The 23,694-nt window shown below is 40.0% G+C and overlaps 1 protein-coding gene across 3 annotated transcripts in view; it reads left to right on the top strand.

The window, feature by feature from the left end:
* TTC28 (tetratricopeptide repeat domain 28) overlaps positions 1 to 23,694 on the top strand; it is an 810,203-nt gene that overhangs the window by 726,030 nt on the left and 60,479 nt on the right. For all 3 annotated transcript variants that reach the window (XM_077461413.1, XM_077461412.1, XM_077461415.1), the window contains one exon: positions 5,929 to 6,073. In XM_077461413.1, the coding sequence (XP_077317539.1) occupies positions 5,929 to 6,073 (145 nt within the window). The remainder of the gene's footprint in view (positions 1 to 5,928; positions 6,074 to 23,694) is intronic.

Raw genomic sequence — 23,694 nt, 5'->3', positions numbered from 1 at the left:
ACTGTCTAGCTAGGAGGTGAATTCAGATAAGATTCTCATAATGTTCATAATTGAAACCTCCAATAAAAATATTGAGGGTTACATTGAAGAAAATTAAAATTAGAGCATATTATGAGACCCTTTCAGAAAGATGTTTAAAAAGTGATTATTTTATAACATATTTGTATTATGTTCTGGCTAATTGTCTTATTTCATCTGTTTAGTGGCTTTACAAAAAAATGGTATGTAAGTATTGACCGAAGCAAGGAAAAAAAGTGTTGAGCACCCTGCCCCACAATGAGACCTTTGCAAGCCATTTTTTTTCTCTTAATTTTAAATAGCATGGGAAAGGGTTAGAACCCATGTCTGTTTTTTTTTGTTTTTTTTCTGCTTTCCTGGGCTCTATAAGAGGAATTTGTCTTTGCTTCTTTTCCTGCTAACAACATTTTTACTAGGCAGCAAGTGAAAGAAAGGTGTTTTTAAGTAGGGTGGGTGACAGCTATAACCAGGCCTAGATTTCCATTTCTGCATGTGACCCTGTAGTAGATTTTCCCTCACTTCCTGTCTGGTGAAACCATTGTCAGCAGGGCAGGAAGTGAAGGTAAATCTCTCTAATGGAAACCCAAATAGCAGAAAAAAACAGACAGGAGTTCTAATCCTTCCTGACTCTATCCAAATGCAGAAGAAAAAAGTTTTGGCTTGGGATTTGCTTTATAGGAATATTGTAAAGACAGACTGTATCCTCTCAATGCAAATTCAAGCCCTAACTCATTTAAATAAGCCCCAAATAGGATTTAAGTTACTATTAATGCACTAGAAGGTTATGTTTTATGATTATATGGTCAACTGTCTGGACTCTTTGGACCTACTTTGGACCTGCTTTAGGTTGTGCTTGTGGGCGGGGGACCGGCTGTGCCCATCATGCATGTGGGGTAACACCTCATCTGAAGACGTGTTGACCCATGCCCAGGACCAGACAGGGGGTACAGTCATGTGAAAAATCTAATATTAAAACAATGTCCTGACTCAGAAATGATCCACTTGTGTAAAGTGAATGTGCAGGGTTCCTCCCATACCACTTCACACTTGTACTGATGTATGTGATGCATTCGAAGGGACATGCAGAGCTGTTGCTCACTCCACCAGTCCAGCGTACCTCTGTTACCTCACTCCCAGTAACAGAATGGAGTCCTGCTGAGCACACAGCTGGGCCCCATGCATGCTCGCCAACTCCCTCCCATACCTAGCGATCAGACCTTAGATCTCTGTAATGCTAGTCTGCTTCCAGTGACTGGAGGAGATGGACAGCTAGGGAGGGAGTCAGAGCACCAATTTCCTCATTACCGGAGGACCTATCACCTAACCAGCTACCATGCCAAATGACTGGTTGCAGTAGCTGTTTTTCCTTGCGGTTACACATGGCAGCTACCTCTTCTTCCTTGCCTCACAAGTTAACCTTTTATAATGGTGTTACACATATTCCACAGAGCTTTTACGGACCTAGGTTCTTTAGAAATACACCAAGACCCAACATGCATCCCCTTGAATAACTTCAGACCAGGCTCAGAGCAGTTGAAACAACTTTACTAAAAGTTGATTAGAACATGCAATAACATCCTCATCCTAACTATACCTAGTTGTGTCTGCCTCAGGTTACCTGAACAGGGGAAAAAAATATTGAGAATAGTCCATTCTTGGAAAGACTCGAACAGAGAAATCCATATCCTTGGGGTGTCCTGATGGATCGGCATCTTAAGCTGGATCACAGGTTCCAGAAAGCCCTTGCAAATATCCCAACTTTACTTAGAGCAGAACTAAACCCATAAAAGTAAGCATGCTGGGAATGTAACAGTCACATTTTCTTGTGCTTTCAATCAAACCGCTGAGCCATCAAATGGCTGGAGTCATAATTGATCACATGTGCAGCACCATGGCAGTTGCTGATTAAACAGAGTCTAAGATGGAAGCCTCCTTAGCTGAAAAGGATAGGAGGGTTTAGTTCCACTTCAAGGCCCCTTTCACACTTGTGCAACTTGTCCTGTGACTTGGGACTGCATACCCCATGATTTCCAGTTAGTACCTTTCATATCTGTGTGACTTCAAGTTGCAGCAACTTCAAAGTAGTCCCTGTACCACTTTGGTCCGACTTTGATGTGACTTAAGGTCCATAGAGCTCAAGATTGCATGGGCATTGCTTCAAGTCTGCTGGTGGTGTTGTAATGGTATGGGGGTTATTTTCTTGGCACACTTTGGGGCCCTTAGTACAAATTGAGCATAATTTAAATGCCATACCTGAGTATCATTGCTGACCATGTCCATCCCTTCATGACTACAGTGTACCCATCTTCCAATGGCTGCTTCCAGCAGGATAATGCACCATGTCACAAAGCTCAAATCATCTCACCACTGGTTTCTTGTACATGACAATGAGGTCACTGTACTCCAATGACCTCCACACTCACCAAATATCAATCCAATAGAGCACCTTTGGGATGTGGTGGAACGGGACATGCGCATCATGGATGTGCAGCTGACAAATCGGCAGCAACTGCGTGATGCCATCATGTTAATATGGACCAAAATCTCTGAGGAGTGTTTCCAACACCTTGTTAAATCTATGCCATGAAGAATTAAGGCAGTTCTGAAGGCAAAAGGGGGTCCAACTCCATACTAGCAAGGCATACCTAATAAAGTGCCCAGAGAGTGTATATATGTTGTATATACATCCTTGAATGTACATACATAGACAGGTAGAAGGTAATTTACAAATAAAAAAGCAATTAATCAACATTTATAAAGTTGACAAACTCTTCCTATGCTAATTATATTCAAAAGGCAAATTAAAACTGTGTAACTATAGGATGTTAAGTGGTCAAATTGACAATTGTTTACTGTCGTAAGCAACAAGGGTTGTAAACACTATATTGGTCTTAATAGGGTCTTTTTATGTTAGCTTCAAAATTGTATGATCAATTAGATTGGAGGAGTTTGCATTCTATACCTGTCAACGCACTCTTGTTTCCACAACAACACTCATAATTATATCAGTTATTTGTAATTTCTCAGTCAATATTTACAACAATACTGTTCAAACTTACAGAGGCTTCTGCACACAGCTCCCTCAGATAAAAGTCCAGGCAATATTTTTCCAATCTTCTATTCAATTTTGTAGCCTCTGTTCCCTGTTCTTAGCTGACAGGAGTGGCATCTGGTGTGGCCTTCTGCTGCTGTAGCCCATCTGCTTAAAGGATCCATGTGTTGTGCATTCAGTGATGGTATTCTGCATACCTTGGTTGTAACGAGTGGGTTTTTGAGCTATTGTTGCCTGTCAGGTTTCTGCAGCAAGGAGACCAGACATGTAGCTACACATAGAAACTGTGACCAAACATAGTATATATCCTTAAAAGGGAGATTTATTAACAGTGAACACAGCAATAAGCAAACACAGCAAAGAGTAAACATAAACAACCCTAGCAAACAGAACCAAACCCCACTGACAAAATAGCTAAAGAACTAAACTACTGACTAAGTACGACTATATACAAGGTACTAACAAGGGTACAAGGAATGCCGGGATGCAAGGTAGCAGTGAACAAACTGGGTACTAAGCAGGGAGCCAGAGCAGGGCAGAAGAGGACAGGAGCAAGGCAGAGGGGTGCAGGCTGGAACAAGATCTCTGCCAACAGGGAAGTGAACAGAATAGTGACGCGTCCGGGAAAGGGAGGAGCAGCCTTAAATAGCCACCTAATGGCTGAACGCAGATGTGACTGATTATTACAGCCTGATGGCTGCTGGGAGACACCTGCTGGTGGACACTGGAACTGCAGCAAACAACCGAGAGCAGCACAGTGCCACCAGCAGGTGAAATCAATCCTAACTGTTGCCTTCCTATCATCTCTAACCCAGTCTGCCCATTCTCCTCTGACATCAACAGGGCATTTTCGTCCACACAATGAAAAAAGGAGCATGCAACGAGTGCAACAGGGGCCGCCCCCTTGGAGTTTTAAGGCAGAAATAAAGGTAATAGAGTAAAAAAAGGAAACCATGTGCCACTTTTATTGAGTACACAGTATCTGACAAATTTTGTAGTCATAAACAAACACATTAAAATATACAAAAAGTACACCAATAAACCAATTAATGCATAGACATATATATCGAACCCAAAGCTAAAAATCCAGGCACTGCCAGAGTCAAGCTGAGGTCAGTCCATAAAGAGTTGTAGCATACATCCCAACATGTTTCGGATATTTTATCGGTACATATTTTCCTTCATCAGGGGGATTTATACTTGGGTGACTTTATCTTTATCTGCAACATAGTAGTTACTTAGTATTTGTACAATAGTACATAAAAAAACAAGTGATTTTACATAATGAGCTATATAGATTGCTCATCTTTGTGTCCATGCAGACTCTTTCAGCCAACATGGATTCCCTGCATTTGTTTTTATCATTTCCCCATGTCTTTTCAATGAACCCTATATGTAAGTATCTGTAAGCCGAAATACTATATAGCTCATTATGTAAAATCACTTGTTTTTTATGTACCATTGTACAAATACTATGTAACTATATCTATGTTGCAGATAAAGATAAAGTCACCCAAGTATAAATCCCCCTGATGAAGGAAAATATGTACCAATAAAATTTCCAAAATATGTCAGGATGTATGCTACAATATATATGTCTAATTATTAATTCGTTCATTGGTGTACTTTTTGTATATTTTAATGTGATTGTTTATGACTACAAAATTTATCAGATACTGTGTACTCAATAAAAGTGGCACATGGTTGCCTTTTATTTACTCTATTACCTTTATTTCTATCTTACAAGTCCAAGGGGGCAGCCCCTTTTGCACTTGTTGCGTGTTCCTTTTTTCTCATGTTGTAAGGATGTTAGCAGTCCTACACTTTTAATTCCCATAAATAACCTTCTTTTCTTCCACACAAATGCCACTCACTGCTCCAGTCACAACTGCCACTCTCTTTTTTGAACCATTCTCTGTAAACCCTAGAGATGATTGTGTGTGAAAATCCCAGTAGCAGCTTTCTTTTTAAATACTCACATGAGCCCATCTGGCACCAACAACCATCTAATCCCCTGTCTTCCCCATTCTGATACTCAGTTTGATCTTCACCTCGTCTAGATGCCTAAATGCATTGAGTTGCTGCCATGTGATTGGCCAATTAGCAATTTGTGTTACCAAGCAGTTGTAAGCTCTAACGAGCAGGGTCCTCTGGTCCCTCCTGTATTGGTTTGTATTGTAAGTGTACTGTCTGACCTCATGTTGTAAAGCGCTGCGCAAACTGTTGGCGCTATATAAATCCTGAATAATAATAATAATTGAATAGGTGTACCTAATAAAGTGGGTGGTGTGTGTGTGTGTGTGTATATATATATATATATATATATATATATATATATATATATATATATATATATATATATATATAGATAGATAGATAGATAGATAGATAGATAGATAGATATAGATATATATATATAGATATAGATATATATATATTTATAGCTATAGATATAGATATTTATATTTATATATATATATATATAGTATATACACTATACATATCCTACAGATATGTTCAGAGTAAAAAACCCACTAGAGCATGTATTGCACATGGCGTGTTCTAGATGGCTACATTTCAGCTTTAACTACAGAATAGTGCCACCTTCAGGGGAAATCCCAAAACTGAAGAATAAAATGATCTTTGTCCCAAACAATAGCTAGTGATGAATTCAGAAAGACCCCAAAGCATAAAACCTATATGGTCCTGTCAGCCATAATTTACTAAGCCAACTTTTATGCATGTAAAACCTTTATTGTCATGATACATTATTTATATTTTATATATGATGTATGTTTTTCAGTAAACTTGCATACAACATGTAACTCATTAGATGTTCTTTTCTGTTCACTTTTTAGAAGTTGCCAAAGTATGACAAGCCTGTTTAGTAACACTATGTCTCCGGTAAAAGACAACACCTCATCCTTGCCCCGAAAACAAAGCTGTCTCAACAAACCACCTCTGCGCGCCCTGTATGATCTGCTGCTGGCACCAATGGAAGGGGTAAGGTTATTACATTGATCCATGTTCCAGTTTTCTACCAGGGGTAGGCGAATACCTATTATAATCAAATTATAGTAATTTTCAAATTTTTCATCCCTTTAAAGGCATATTTCAGCTTTTTAAAATAAAGAATAAATGCATCTACATTAATACAATATTTATTTTTTATGTTTATTAATATTTTTGCACTAGAACATGACAACTGCCATGAGTGCATTGCGGGTACAATACAAAGGCTCCCGCAGACTATTCCTCAAGCCCCAGTTCCTTATGGAGGTCATGGGTCTGGAGTTAGTAAACAGTGGCCTGCAAGGGCAGGGATGTCAGCTGACTTGCGAGCCACTGAAATTTATGAATCTTTTTGCCACAGTGGCAAATGAAAAAAGCGTGCTCCATGTAGAAGAACCCAGGCAATTTGGGCGAGGGCATGGGGTTGATGGTTGGGACCAGTCTTTAAAAAAAAAAATGAACCCGCAGTATTCTACATTAAAGCCTCACTGGTAGCCCTTGTTTCCTGCCTCCTCTTATTCTCAGTGCTATTGTCCACATCTTTAAAAGGAAGACGGTAGAAGGCAAGGGTTGCCAGAGATGGATCTTCTCTTGCATGGTGCATCAGGTTTGAATTTAAAATTTTAGAGACAACAGAGTCTTTTTAAACTTGTGCAAATAAAAACCATATGCAGGAATCTCTTCTCTGAATACTATCAGCCTGGTGCATTAGGTGTTCAGGCTGGTATCACCATAGAAAATGGGGAGTGTGAAGTCTACCCTACTATGGTGACAGTACCTCTATATTGGGATGAATGAAAGTCAATACACGGGACCTTCCTCTGTGCTTTCGATCTTGTTTGAAAATTGATATGACAACACATTTTTTACATAGTAAAAGGTTTTTACAAGATTTTTATCAATTCATGTACGAAACCTTTTTTTTATGGCAAGCCCGTATTTGCAGTTACAGTACCTAAGTAATTATGTAAGTGCAAAAGAAAGGCAGACACTACAATCGGTCTGTTCCCCTAGTGAAAGCAGCAAACTGTGTACACATAAACTTTGGCTAGGCACACAGTTAACCTTTTGATTGCCCTAGATGTTTAACCTCTTCCCAGCCAGGGTCATTAGTACAGTCATTAGTACAGTGGCAGTGCATATTTTTAGCACTGATCACTATACAGTAAAGCCTTGGATTGTGAGCATAGTTCATTCCAGAAACATGCTTGTAATCCAAAGCACTTGTATATCAAAGCGTATTTCCCCATAAGAAATAATGAAAACTCAGGTTTGTTCCACAACCATATATTCATAGGTCCTTCAGTTTATAGTCCATATAAAATGTTTATAGCAATGTGATCAGGTTGTATAACCATAAAATGTCCATCCACAAATGGAAGCCTCCACAAGGGAATTAGAAGTAAAATCCAGCAGGAGCTACAGTGTATAAAAGAGAAGAGAGGTGCTTCTAAGTGTAGCAATATGGTTACATTTAATGAAGGTACAACATTTAGCAACTCACTTGGTTGATGATTAAAAGAGGCACATCTAAGTATGCAGGCATCCGGGGTAAGTGAGTTGCTAAATGTTGTACTTTCATTAAATGTAACCATATTGCTACACTTAGAGGCACCTCTATTCTCTTTTATACTCAGTTGTGACGTGACACTACTTGTATCAAGACATCGCTTGAATAAGTCAAAATTTATAAAAAAATTGTTGCTTTTCTTGCAAAACGCTCTCAAACCAAGTTACTCTCAAACCAAGTTACTCTCAAACCAAGTTACTCTCAAACCAAGGTTTTACTGGTTCTCAGAAAGTGTCAAAAGTGTAAGTAAGTGTCAATATATCCACTGGAATCTTGCACTCCCACTATAAGTTGTCGATCACCACTATTACCAGTATAGAAAAAAAAATCCATAAATATATCCCATAGTTTGAAGACACTATAATGTTCACATAAACCATTCAATATACCCTTTTTGTGATTTTTTTTTACCAAAAAAATGTAGCAGAATACATATTAACCTAACTTTTTGAAGAACTTTGAATTTTTACTTTTTTTTTTATTGGATATGTTTTAGTTAATAGCACAAAAAATTAAAAGCACAGTGGTGGCACAGTGGTGTAGTAGTTAGCACTCTCACCTAGCAGCAATAGGGTTGCTGGTTCAAATCCCAACCACAACACCATCTGCCTGAAGTTTGTATGTTCTCCCTGTGTCTGTGTTGGTTTCCTCCAGGTACTCTGGTTTCCTCCCACATTACAACAACATGCTACTAGGTTAATCAGATCCTGTCCCTAAATTGGTCCTAGTATGTGTTTGTAAGTGTGTCAGGACCCTTTGGTGTAAAGGACCACACTATATCAAGATGTAGCTTGACTCATGAAGGAGGGGTAAATGTTCTGGAGATCAAGTGGTTAAAGTAGCTTAATTTTTTTTATAAAATAGTTATTTTTATAATTCATAAAGCAAAGAAAGGATCATCAGAGTTCCTTGCCCAAGTCCAGGTCTCGTCTCTGTTGAAAACATTTCCACCTGGGGTTACAAATAGTAAAAAAGCACTCCAGTGAGGACGTATAAACGATGCTCACCTCTGGTATTGACAATACAGTAATTAGTTGACTAGGAAGAAATGAGAATTTCTGGGAAATCTGTTCACTAAGGTTTCAACCTTCCTATTCATTAGGACGTTCAGAGAAAACTATTGACATCACCATTACTTTATTCCTAATTCTTAGTGCTTATTCCTATATTGTAATGTGACTAAGAAAACATAATAAAGAAAAAAAGAGAACACTTTTACAGTATCTACCAACAACAAGATATCATTTGTGAAATGGATTATCTTAATGCTGCATTTATTGACTTTCAGGCCACTTTGTTCTATTTATTAGTTGATATTGCTGTAGTAGAAGATACAACTTAGTTTCCACTTAATGAACTCTAGAGGGAGCCAGGCAACTAATATTTATGTCAGAAATACATAGAATTGGTTGATGCAGCTATTTTGAATCATGGAAGCTGCCATGTAACTGTCACTAAAACAATTTACATTTACAAACATTATTTATAAAACCATTAGTAAAGTTTAGTATATATTAATAAATACAGAAATAGGAGGCTGGCAATAATTACTCTTTGCTATAAGGAATAGTGCCGAATTTGGTGTAGTTATGAAAGGGATACTAATGCTAAAACAAATCACAAATGTATTATTTATTGATTATAGATACTTATATAGCACCATTAATGTATGCAGTACTTTGAATATATTTATTGTACATTCACATCAGTCCCTGCCCTCAAAAGGAGCTTGCAATCTAAGGTCCCTAACTGACATTCATATACACACATACTATGGCCAATCTAGACAGAAGCCAATTAATCTATCAGCATAGAGGAAACCCATTCAGTCACAGGGAGAACATGCAAACTCCAGGCAGGTAATGAGTGCTATGGTTGGGATTTGAACCAACCATCCTGGTGCTGCTAGGTGGAAGTGCTACCACTTTGCCACTGAAGATGAAGAGCTCCTGAAATCTTATACATTTTACAGCTTTACATCTTACATAGACTACCAGGGGGCAAAAGTCCATTGAGTTTAACCACTAGACAAAATTAATAGGTTAATTAAAAACTTCTATATACAGAACTATCTATATACAGAACCCTATACTCACAGTTGATCCAGACGCATGCTAAAAACCCTTATAAAGCATGGTCCAATTTCTCCAACATGGGAAATGACCTTAAAGTAAAATAATTACCTTAAAGTAAAAAAGAAAACTTTGCACAAAGGTCACTGTATAGACCCCTTATGTATTTATATATGGTCATATCTCCTCCTTAAAGGGGTTGTAAAGTCTCAAGGTTTTTCACCTTAATTCCTTCTATGCATTACGGGGAAAAATCTTCTGTGCTGTAGCTGCCACCCACATCCCCCCCTTTTTCTTACCTGAACCCGTCCATTCCAGTGACGAGCACAAGTCCAGCAGCTCCAGTCGCTGTATCCGTACTCATTGGATAGATTGATAGCAGAAAGAGCAATTGGCTCCCTCTGCTATCAATCAAATCCAGTGACATTAGAGGGGGGCGACACCCTGCTGTCTGTGTCAATGGACGCAGCAGCGGGACTCATGAGCGCATCCGCACGAGTGCCCCCAGGGAAAACAGCTCTCAGTGGGGGCACCCAATGAAGAGGAGGAGCCAGGAGCACTGCCAGGGCACCCCAAAAAAAGAGGATTTGGGGCTGCTCTGTGCAAAACCCTTGCACAGAGCAGGTAAGCATAACATGTTTGTTTTAAAAAAAAGCAAACAAAAAAAACGAACCTCTACAATCACTTTAAACACCTCTTCTTAAATTCAGTTTGGGTAATCTTCCTTTATAGCTGAGGTCCTTCATTCTGATCAGTGCACTGTCCTTCTCTACACTCTCTCCCTTCCCCAACATTCTGTTTTGTGAACTGGTGCCAAAAACTTAATGGCATATTCCAGATGAGGTGTTACTAATGATTTGTACAGGGGCAAGATTATGTTTCTGTCTCTGGAGTCTACAGTATACCTCTTTCAATAAAAGCAAGTGTGTTGCTTGGTTTAGAAACTACAGCTTGGCAATGCATGCTAATATTAAGTCTATGATCCACCAAAATATCCATGGACTCCCACTGCAGTTTTTCTCAGATGAAGGCAGGTTTCTAGCCCTCCAAGTGCATAACATGCATACATTTACCAACTTTAAACGTTATACAAAATATTTCTTTGTTTATTTATGTATCAGGGCACCTGAAAAGTCCAATATTTCCCCCATTTGCCTCTAGTTGTTAAACTTTATGTGCCACCTAGTGTGCAATCACACAGTGCATTTATGTCTGCTTTAATGTTGGAGATGTACTGTAAGGACGTTATTCCACTGCATAGCTTGGTGTCATCTGCAAAGACAATCTCTATATCATTTATAAATAGGTTAAAAAGTAACCTTACGTTCACACCTATGCATTTTTAAGTTTGCAGAAATGCACTACAGTCCATTTAACATGGTTTCCTATGGTACATGTTCACATCTATGTGTTTTGCAGCCGCTGCGTTTTTGGAAAGGGTTGGGGACTTTTTTTCCTGCATTTTGTGGGTAATAGACTTCAATGAAATCGCACCAGAAAAGCAAGTGTTGTATTTGTGATGCAAATTGTGATGTGTTTTGTAGGTTTTTCATTTTCTCCTTTAAAAACTGTATATAGTTAGTTGCTAAGGAGCAGGCTGGGAAGCCAGCCGCTGCTTCCTTAACAACTGATGTGTCATCAGCTGTCAGCCAGATTCCCCGCTGACAGGTGAATGTAAAAAAAAATTGTCGACAAAAAAAATTGTGAAAAAAAATGCATGGGGTCCACCCTCAGGTCCATACCAGCCCCTCCAGGTCTGGTAAAGATTTGGAGGGGACATTTTTTAAATGGCAAAATCTATACCCAACCCTTATCCAAGCATGCAGCCTGGCAAGTCAGGAAAGAGAGGGTACGAGTGAGCGCGCCCCCCCCCCCACCGCAAACCATTCAAGGACACATGCCCTCAACTTGGGCAGGGGGTGTTTTTGGGGCAGGGAGTTCTGCCCTTCCCACCCCTAAGCACCTTGTCCCCATGTTGATGGGGGCAATGGCCTCTTCCCACCAACCCCCAAGTGGTGGTTGTGGGGGTCTGTGGGCAGGGGGCTTATGGAAATCTGGAAGCCCCCATATGTCTCCCCCTCCCCCCATTCACCAAAGAAAAAAAGAAGTGTAGTGTTCCGCAACTTCGTTGTGTAAGCTCCTGCTGTCTGCCATTTCTTATATAGCCTTATGGTGTGGCCATCACCCCTAGACACCCCCCTTTCTGCCGTCACATGAGTAAGAGTTATGTTCAATAGTGCAATATGGCTTGAAGAGTTTGGAAGGAATAGGGTTGTTTTGCTAAATGAGTAGAGGCTGTTCTCTTTGGTTTGTGTATGTGCAATTTGCAAAGTGAATGCTACTCTAAAACTATAAAACTGTGTTCATATACAACGGAAGTTAAAAAAAACACAGGACTTTTAATACATGTGATTGGTTGATTGAAGTAAACAAAACTTCCCCACTTCCTCACTTTGCTTTGTTACTAGTCTCTATACCTTTATTAAATCAACCGAATAGAGTGGTATGGAGATTTATTTAAATATTGCTTGGATAATACCTGAAATTACTGTAAAATGAACTGCTAACCATGAAATTCTAAATGTCCCAGGCAATAGCTCTCATAATAATGTTTCCACTGATAGTGCCCATCATTTTAATAATCTGGTAAAATTATCTCTCTCATGAATGTATAGTTATTTCATCTAAGTGATTTTTACAGAAATGCTTAAACTAAAATACAATATTCAATTTGATTTGGATTCCTAGTTGTAGTGTACAGAATCATTAAACGGGGTTTTTTTTTTTTTTTAAATAACAAACATATCATACTTACCTCCACTGTGCAGTTCACTTTACACAGAGTGGCCCGATCGTCATCTTTTGGGGTCCCCCAATGGCGCTCGTGGCTCCTCCTCGCTTTGATAAATCCCTGGGGGTTACCGTGCGGGCACGCTCTCTAGACCAGCATTTGCGTCCATAGACACTCGGCCCCGCCCCCGGCACTCACGTCATTGGATTTGATTGACAGCAGCAGGAGCCAATGGCTGCGCTGGTATCAATCTATCCAATCAAGAGCTGAGAACCCTAGGCAGAGAGGTAGAGCGTGTCTCCGCCGTGGGAACGAACGGGTTCAGGTGAATAAAACGTGGAGGCTTCTCAGGGACAGAAGTTTTTTCAGCTTAATGCATAGGATGCATAAGGTGAAAACACACAAGGGTTTACAACCTCTTTAAATTAAACCCATGGTTACTGATCTCTTCTTCTCATTAACCCAGCTATAGACATTTCGCCTGTCACTGCACTTTTTTTTACCTAACTTTCTCTCATTCTGTAAACATATATGTTTATATACAGTGCCTTGAAAAAGTATTCATACCCCTTGAAATTTTCCACATTAAATATGTGAAAAGTGTGGCGTGCATTTGTATTCAGCCCCCCTACAATACAATACTTTGTAGAACCGCCTTTCACTGCAATTACATCTGCAAGTCTTTTTGGGGATGTCTCTACCAGCTTTGCACATCTAGAGAGTGACATTTTTTGCCCATTCTTCTTTGCAAAATAGCTCAAGCTCTGTCAGATTGGATGTAAAGCATCTGTGAAAAGCAATTTTCAAGTCTTGCCCCAGATTCTCAATTGGATTTAGGTCTGGACTTTGACTGGGCCATTCTAACAGATGCATATGCTTTGATCTAAACCATTTCCTTGTAGCTGTACTGTACTGTATGTTATGGTCGTTGTACTGCTGGAAGGTGAACTTCCACCCCAGTCTTAAGTCTTTTGCAGACTCTAACGTTTTTTTTTCTAAGATTGCCCTGTATTGGGCACCATACATCTTCCCATCAACTCTGACCAGCTACCCTGTCCCTGTCAGTTTTGGTGGACGGCCATGTCTTGTTAGGTTTGCAGTTGTGCCATACTCTTTCCATTTTCCCGATGATGGATTGAACAGTGCTTCATGGGATGTTCAAAGCTTGGGATATTTTTATATAACCTAACCCCGCTTTAAACTTTTCCACAACTTTATCCCTGACCTGTCTGGTGTGTTCCTTGGCCTTCATGATGCGGTTTGTTCACTAGGGTTCTTTAACAAACCTCTGAATACAAATGAATGCCACACTTTTCACATATTTTTTTGTAAATCATTTTGAAAAACATTTATCATTTTCTTTCCACTTCACAATTATGTGTTGGTCTATCACATAAAATCCCAATAAAATACATGTACATTTTTGGTTGTAACATGACAAAATGGGGACATTTTCAAGAGGTATGGATACTTTTTCAAAAAACTGTATATACAGTTTATGTATTTTATTTTATTTTAATTTTTTTTTTATAGAAACTTTGGGTTACTTGTTGATTTTGGCAGCCTGTACAATCTTCCAGCCAATTTTTTTGTTCAGAACTGCCTATATTTTGCTCAGAGTATATGTTAATCCTGCTTTGTGACTTCAGTAGGTGACTGCATGCATTTTATGTTTGGCTCTGCAGCATTAATCTGCTGTAAAGGAATATATTTTATTCAATGCATGTTATTGTCGTCATGCCACTCCCTTATGAGCCATCTAGACTAGTCTCTGTTTTAGAGCCTAAAAACCTCTAACATAAGGTTTTCTTTATTATAGACTCTTTTGCATTTCTGAAATATTTTACTGTAGTTCAGCAGGCTGAATTGTGTTCAGCATTCTCCTCCATGTGGTCTTGTTAGCGCTTTATCTTGTGCCAGAATACCCCCGTATCTGTGTATTCTTTCCCTGCATCTCCAAGCCTTGTTTGGAACTTTGAAGTAGAGAAATATTTTTTGGATAGTTTAAATATGATCCAATCTGTTGCATACCACCCTTTGGCTACCCTCTCGAAGAATTATGATTCCCTGTGTGATTTCTGGCTTCTGGACAGGACTTTTCTATGAAAGTGCCAAAAATAATTTTACGTGTAATTTTTGCAGCAGGAGAACATTGAGCTACATATGTTTAGAATCTAGGTAACAAGCATTTATACATAATTTCTTACACACCGCCTGTTTTCAAGGAATTTGCGTCACGTTCCTGGTTTACCAACAATACATGGGTTAGGGCCAGGGCCGGATTAAGAGCATCATGTGCTTGGTGCTGAGGATTTTGATGGGCCTTTTAGGGGGCACCCTTCAGTGTTTCTAAGAGCCTGTGTTGGCATGAGCCCAAACTCTAAAGGGCACATGCAAACAAGGGAAGCCTGGCATTTGATTTGCCAGGTTGCCATAAGGGCCATGCATTAGCGTGCAGCCGAGCAGGCCAAACACTATGGAAGCCCCAGATTTCTGCAAGAGCCCTGCATGGGTGTGCACCAGGCTTCCATTAGCTCATGCCGCGCCCATTATGAATCCCACCATCCTGCCCAGGAGGTGCATGCAGAATGCAGGGCCCGTCAGGGGAGAACTCTGTTGGTCCATTGCTTTTCATGAGCAGTGTGTTCTTTTTGGGTGGCTGGACCTATATTAAGGTAGGGTCCTTGAGCTGCAGCTCCAATAGCCCCTACGTTAATCCAGCCCTGGTTAGGGCTAATAGGAAGGATTTTCTATGTGATCTATGGATCAATGTGTCCTTCCTAATAAAACAAATACCAACATATTTAAAATGAATGGAGTAATGGAGTTGTCAGTAATCCACATCAACCAATCCAAATTATTCTTTTGCTGTTCAGTGAATAAAAATCTTCCTGGTCAATAAGGATCACTGTACTATTCACATTATCTTGTCTTTCTGAATTGCTTTACTAAACTAAATGTATAATAATGTTATAATGGATGGAAGTCGTGCTCAAAGCTGAAAATGAAAATGAACTATGCTAGCTGCTAGTATTAGTAAATAGATAGGAATATAATTTAATTAAATTTTATTTACTTGTTTAAAACATTATTTTACATTTTTCAGTTGCTTCCTGGTTTCTGGCCTAGGCCAAAAATGATATCATACATCCCAACAGCCTTCAGGAGAGGAGAGGCCTTTCTTAGCTAAGCACACCTCTCTGCCTGCATGTGTGATCTAAGGGCAGATGAATTCCAGGAGGTACATGCTACATGAATCATCTGCCCTTACTCAAGATGGTTCAGCTAGAAATGCTGGGGGGGGGGGGGGGGGGGTGATTTCTAGTGTTTTCAATTTGTGATGCCTAGATACTGTTTAGTTCTGCTTTATGATTATATACTTGAATAATATATTTTTTTATATATACCAGAAATTAGTGTCACTTTATTTCCCACCTTTCTTTCTGTCCACATGGACAATTTTGGGTGTTCCTGACCACCTTTGCATCTTATAGTATCTACCATTGCAATATTCATAATTTTATTGTTCAGCCTTTTATTACAGTTTTTAAAGAAAGAAAGTATAGAGTTTGCTTAGGCATGTAACCAATAAATGAACATAGACATGTGAAACACAGCAATATTATTGCAATGAATTACCACCTGTATAATGAGTTGCATTGGATACAAGCAGTGTGCAATCTTCATAATTTAAATTTAATTAGGCTCATCAATTTCCATAGGCAAACCAAGTGCTATAAGAAGTGTTGCTTCCATATCTACTTATTACCTTCTATGTTGGTTGCCAGAGAGGACTATTAATTCAGAATCAGGAAACAATGTTACCATAGGGACAACATTACCAGATAGACTGCATCTACTCCTGCCTTTTAATTAGCCTTCAGGTGCCAGCTCCTAATAGCCAAGGTTGGGTGCATAGTGCAAATATAGCTTCACTGTGAAACTAAATGCAGGGCTTTGTGAAGAGGAGATAGAAAACATGCTGTAAACCAAACAGGTGGTTTGCATGCAGTGTGCAGTGCAGGTAAGCGTAGACTGCACACCACTGTGTCATTGGCCATAGAGGTATGCTGAGTGGGCTCCCTGAAGCAGGCAAGGCAACATATACATTTTGCTTCATATAGACAGAGTCAAAGCCTTATGCTGCGTACACACAAGCAGAATGTCTGATAGAAAAAAATCAGATGGAAGCTTTTCATCGTATATTCCGATCGTGTGTATGTCTCATTGGACTTTATTTTTTGGAAAATTCTGACGGACCTAGAAATAGAACATGTTCTAAATATTTCCGAGGGAACCAATTTCTATCGGGAAAACCGCTCGTCTGTATGCTGTTCCGGTGGACCAAAAACGACACATGCTCTGAAGCAAGTACGAGTTGGAAACTATTGACTACTGGCTATTGAACTTCCTTTTTCTAGTCCTGTCGTACGCGCTGTACGTCACCACGTTCTTAACGATCGGACTTTGGTGTGATCATGTGTACACAAGACAGTTTCAGTGGAACTCTGTCGGAAAAACCTTCAGAGTTTATTCCGACAGGGAAAATCGGTTGTGTGTACAGGGCATAAGGCTTCGTTCACACTGATGCTGCTGTGGGCTCCAGCAGGAGGTCCAGTGCATCTCTGTACACCGATTCAGCTGCGAATCAGGTCTGAAGTTTTTCCTGAATTTGCAACTGAAACTGAGCCAGAGATGCACATGACCTTTTTCCAATGCAGACCATGGCTGCCCCGGAGCTGTGCGAACCAGTCACAGTCTCCTGTCATGCAAATTGGATGCCGAGAAACCCTCATCCAATTTGCATAAGTGTGAACCCAGCCTTAAACTGGGCCCTGGTAATGGCATAATCTTCACCAACAGTTCCATCTCAGCAAAACTGATTTCAGAGTTGGGTTCAGACTACAGTGCTTAGATCTAGATGTTAATAAGAGTGAGATCCTAGAGTGTACCCTCCCCTTCTCCACCCTCCTAAACAATGACTGTAAGGCCTCATGCACACAAGCCATTTGCTCAAAAGTAGTGAAAAAAATGTGCCTAAATCCTCATTTCGTAAATGCCTTAGGCACACTTAGGTGCTCATTCATTCCATTGGCCAGAAAATAATTTATTCTGGCCATCAAAATAAATGATTGCTTAGGCGCTAAATGCACCCAGCGTTTAGACATGTTTAGGCATGTTGGGAGTTTTATTTCTGCCGAAACGCTCCTCTCCTGAACCTGCAAGTGATCCTCCTAAATGCTCCTGTCTCTAAATGCCTGTAAGCATCTATATGTGCAAAAAAAAGTCAAATATTTTTAAGTTTTTCGACACCCAGTGTGCAGGAGGCAGTTAAGCAATACGGCTAGGGTGCCTTCCTATCCCCACCCAGAAACTGGGCAATGAGGAAGAAGCAGAAGGCTGACCAACTTATCTCTGTCCCTCAGCTCATTCCTCTTATCGGCATATTCTTTCATTACATATGCAGCAGATCCTGATTGACGCTAAACGTTCCCCTCCTTCCCACAGACCTGCTCTGTAGGGGATTACAGGAGGCCCATGCAAATTGAAGTATAGGCAATTACACTACTTTTTAAAACTGTACTGTATGTTTTTTTTAATAATATATATCTTTAGAAATTGTTGTTTTACATCTGCCTGGAGTTCAGCTTTAATTAAGACATCTATTATTTATAATTATGCGGTTATAAAAGGGAACATGCACAGTATGCTTCTTTAACGGTTTTGCCATAGTAAACATTTCCTGGCATGCACCACAGGATCTTAATTGAAATGTTTTTTGGAGTGTTATGGTTTGCAAGATGCAGCGTGTATCTATATCTTCATGGTATATATACAGTATAGGAAGGATAACAGAGATACAGCTTTACATTTAAAATTGGCTTGTTTTAGGCATTTGGTAGCAGCTACAGATGGCTCATGCCATGGAAAGATTTATTCAGTTTTTGGCATCCGGGATAGTTTTGGTGCCAGCCAGCATGACACAAATGTCAAAAATCTGATAAATGGTGCTACAAGTAAATATGTTATTTCAAATTTAAAAAACACACAGAATGTAACTAGTGATGGAAATACAGCAGACGTTCCCAAAATTAATGTTTCATATGTTTAGGCAGTATATACAGCTATATGGTATACAAAGAAAAAAAAACATCTAAAAAATATTCTGTATGAACACAACTATCATTGTAGAACCAGCTTTAATTCGAAATCCCGTGTAACATATGAATTCCTCGAGGCTGTGTTGGATGAGCAGTTTGGCATTCATGTACCTTGTAACTCACTGATGAAACCATGTTTTCCAACAGCAGTTTGGCAGCCATTTCTGTATCATTAACCACTTTAATGATTTACTATACAGCATCACTGACCAAGAGAGGCTGTCACATTTCCATTAGAAAACCTCTGTACAAAGGAATTGCTGAAAGATGACTTCTTCAGAGCCAGTTATGCCATAGTGTCTGAGAAAAAAAACACACACACATTGCAAATCCTATAAAAAAAAAAAAAAAAATAACTTTCAAGAAAATTGGACTGCATGTCAACTGCTCTATCATAGACACACCAGTAGATACACTATATTACCAAAAGTATTGGGACGCCTGCCTTTACATGCATCTAAACTTTAATGCCATCCCAGTCTTAGTTCGTAGAGTTCAATATTGAGTTGGCACACCTCTTGCAGCTATAACAGCTTCAACTCTTCTGGGAATGTTTGGCTGAAGGCAGGACTATGTGCAGGCCAGTCAAGTTCCTCCACCCCAAACTCGCTCATCCATGTCTTTATGGACCTTGCTTTGTGCACTGGTGTGCAGTCATGTTGAAACGGAAAGGGGCCATCACCAAACTGTTCCCACAAAGTTGGGAGCATGAAATTGTCCAAAATGTCTTGGTATGCTGATGCCTCGTAAACCCGATCGGACTTTCTGACAACAAAACCGTGTTGGCTCAAACTTGTCTTGCATACACACAGTCACACTAATGTTGTTAGAAATTCCGATTGGCAAGAATGCGGTGATGTACAACACGTATGACAAGTTGAGAAAAATGAAGTTCAATAGCCAGTGCGGCTCTTCTGCTCGATTCCGAGCATGCGTGGACTTTTGTGCGTCAGAATTGTGTGCACACACTCAGAAATTTCCGATAACAAAGTCTGTTGTCTGAAAATTTGAGAACCTGCTCTCAAACATTTGTTGTCGGAAGTTCCCACAGCAAATGTCCGATGGAGCATACACATGGTCAGAATTACCGACAACAAGCTCACATCAAACATTTCCAATCGGAAAATCCGACCATGTGTGAGGCATGAGGCAAGAGTTCCCTTCACTAAAGGGCCAAGCCCAGCCCCTGAAAAACAATCTAACACCATAATCCCCCCTCCACCAAATGATTTGGACCAGTGCATAAATGAAGGTCCATAAAGACATGGATGAACGAGTTTAGGGGTGGAGGAACTTGACTGGCCTGACCTCAACCTGATAGAACATCTTTGGGATGAATTAGAGCGCAGACTGCGAACCAGGCCTTCTCGTCCACATCAGTGCCTGACCTCACAACTGCGCTTCTTTTATCTTTTATCTTTTTCCCAATGTTAAACATTTCATCCAATTTCTAAATGGCTGCATTTGGAAATTTCACCAGCCAATATAAAAAAATAGTAGTAGTAAAAAAAAAACATTTATGGGTTAACTAATATCATTTTTTTTGTATAATACCCCTTTAAGAAAAGCTGTTCCTCTTTCCCATGTCAAAAAGTTGGGAGTTTGCCTAATGCCGCGTACACATGACCGAACTTTCTATCAGACTAGGTCTGACGGTCTTCCAGATGGACTTTCGGCAGAGTTCTGAGGGACTTTCCGAATGAACGGACTTGGCGACACACAATCACACCAAAGTCCGACGGATTTGAACGTGATGACGTATGACCGGACTAGAATAAGGAAGTTCATAGCCAGTAGCTAATAGCTGCCCTAGCGTCGGTTTTCGTCCGTCGGACCAGCATACAGACGAATGGATTTGTCGATAGAAACTGGTTCCAGTGGAAAGATTTGAAACATGTTCTATTTCTAAAGTCCGTCTGATTTTTAGACAGCAAAGGTCTGATGGAGCCCACACACGATCGAATTGTCTGGCGGATTCGTTCCGTCGGACTTTTGCTGTTGAAAAGTCCAGTTGTGTGTACACGGCATTAAGGAGTCTAGTGGGAATAAGGGATCTGGTGCATTTCTGTCTGCACAGGTGCACATAATGAACAGAGAGGCGCACGGTAGTGCAGACTGCAGGAAACGCCTGCTCATTCATGATCAGGAACTGCGCTGAGTGGTTGATACCAGCTCTGCCAACCCCTGAGGATACTTGACGTAGGGCAATGCGGGAATTCAGCACATAGTGGTGAACAGCTTAAATCACTAAAAAAGTTGGACTCTCAGTGCAATGGACCGGCAAAACAGATTTATTACTCTAGTCTGGGTTTGTGAAGCCAGATCACAGCAACTTGGCATTCTAGAAAAGTATATATCACTTTTTATTTTTTTTATGTTATATGCATCTTTCCTGTTCAGTTGTGATTTACAAACAGGTATGCATAGGTTTTGTTCATAAGTAACTAATTGTTGAATTGCACTGGGATAAACTATATTCCCATTGCTTTATTTTCTGTACATCCAGTCCATTACAATCTATTACAGAAGGTTCATATGAATACATTAAAATAAGAATTGCTTTGGGATTATGGTTTTGCAAAGTATACCTTAAAATACAAAAGCCTTCATTTACATCTGTATCTTGTAAATTAAAAGCGTACAAAGCGTGCATTATATAGTAAGTCTTTCACATGAACTGTGGTTTCCTTCTTAGCTCATTGTGTGTTTCCTTCTGAAAAAGAATGGATGGAAATAGATTGTGCTAAGGAAGCCTGAGGTCAGTGGTAAGATTTATTACCCTCTTATTTTAAATCCACTCCTAGATCCCTTCTTTACAGCATAATCTACACTGTAAAACTTCCTCAATCCAGTAAGCAGGGGGCAGCATGATAACACACTTGCATTGTTCTCTGTCCTGAAAAATATATATATCTATATTGTAGTGTCATGCTGTCAGAATAATGCAAATATGAACATAGACAGGAATGCACTTTCTTTACCCCCTAGGAACATAGCATTGTATGTATCTTTGTTTGTTAGTGTTCCTATTCAATTGTATTACCGTTATTTTTACAGTTTTCAAAATCATTAATCCACAAATTTCTTAGGGTGTTAAATATATATTACAGTTTAAAATGCTGGTTTTACATTTGTAGGGGTTAAAGTGGTTAAAGGTTTTTTTACCCTTTTACCAATTCTCTGTATTAATGTAAAAAACCTTTAAGGTGCAGCCACACTCGAAGAAACTCACATGGCAAGCTGACAATATTGCTGTTGATTGCAAGGCAGTGGCTTTGCCATACCTCAAAAATTTGGAACTTAAAGAGGAACACCATAGAAGAAAATGTACTTTAATGTATATTAATTGTTCCTGTATGTAATTCAAAAAATACATACTTACTGGTTTACAACAACAGACCAAGGCTCTTCTTGGTTGCTCTACTGCTATCTTTGATTGATGTCCCTTGCATGGATAGGCACACCACAAGATCTATAGGACTTGGCAGAAACCTATGGCGTGTCTAAGCATGCATGAAATCCTGCTAGACTCCTTCACATACACAGGCTCTCTGCAGGTCTCTGCCAGGTCCTATAGATCCCAGAGTGTCTTATTTGTGAGAATGGGGCATCTAGGAGAAGATTCTGGAAGCAAGGACTTTAAAAAAAAGGTTTTTGATGTTTCATTTTTGTCCACTTCGTGTCAGAGGGAAGGGGGGATGGAGTCAGATTCCTATGTGGAGGTCTGCTTTAAGAATGGGGGATACCATGTGGCATGCAGAGCACACTGTGGCAAAAATGGGCTTAATTGGCTGAATATTAAAGTGGTTGTAAACCCTAACAAACCACTTTGACCTACAGGTAAGCCTAGATTAAGGCTTACCTGTAGGTCCAAGAAATATCTCCTAAACCTATACGGTTTAGGAGATATTTACCTGAAGACAGCCACCACTGTCTATGGCGCATGCGCCGTAGACAGCGGCGCGCAGGGGCAGTGGGTAAGCTGCAGATCGCGGCGATATGCCACGAGTGTCAGCTCCCATGCACATGTGCGGGAGTGACATCATCGCTGCTCCGGCGAATCACAGCGCCGGAGCAGCGAGACACACCAAGAAGATGGACGCTCAGAACTACAGAGGACAGCAGTGACTTCGCTGGCTCCTGTGTCAGGTAAGTGACACATAATGGACTACTATGCGATGCATAGTAGTCCATTATGCTTTATCTTTGCAGGGAATGAAAGAGGAAGTAAACCCATCAGGGTTTACTTCCTCTTTAAGCGTGGTTTAAAGGAGCATGGTAAACCACATTCAGCAGTACTTCTATCTACAACATACTCCATAATTACTGTGCTATGAGTAAAAGTCTTACTTACATAAACTTAAAGGATCAATAAATAAAAAACCTTGCCACGTGTGTACACACAGGTCCCGGGTGACAGAACAGTGTATGTCCTGCTATGTGTGTATGTACTGTATACACAGATCCAGAATGATAGAATACATTGCATGCCCTGCTATGTGTATACTGTACACACAGATCAAGAGTGAAAGAGAAAAAAAGTATGCCCTGATACATGTTTACACAAAGATACACTCGGGGGTGATTATTGCCAGTAATAAAAGGTCTGAGTGAAGTGTGCAAAGCTGCGCTTCCTTCTTCTTTTGCTGTCCCAGCTTTCATGCTATTCAGAAATTGTCATTTTTGTAACTAGGCAGAACATCTGGAACTGTAGCCAATCAGGAAAGGTCTGGCACTGTTACATAACTGTATCAGAACTTCTTATTGGCTGAGGTTTCAGAACTTCTGAATGGTTACAAGTTAGAATGACAAAGTACACTGAACAACATAACGCTGCTGTTTATTTTGTTTTGGCTGTCAATTTCTGCCTTGCTCTCACTGTGCCAAATAGACATGCCGTTCAATGGGGTGTTGTGAGACAATGCTTGGGTTCATGGGGCTGGGGGATTTGTGTCAAATTTCAGGACAGTCCCACAGAATCCAGGACTGTTGGGAGGTATGACTTAGCATTGCCAGTC

The sequence above is a fragment of the Lithobates pipiens genome, unplaced genomic scaffold (genome assembly GCF_037356315.1).
Source record: "Lithobates pipiens isolate NorthernLeopardFrog02 unplaced genomic scaffold, aLitPip1_a1.2 Scaffold_3, whole genome shotgun sequence".
NCBI lineage: Eukaryota > Metazoa > Chordata > Amphibia > Anura > Ranidae > Lithobates > Lithobates pipiens.
The sequence above is the reverse complement of the archived record's forward strand: the minus strand, read 5'-3'. Positions and strand labels throughout refer to the sequence as shown.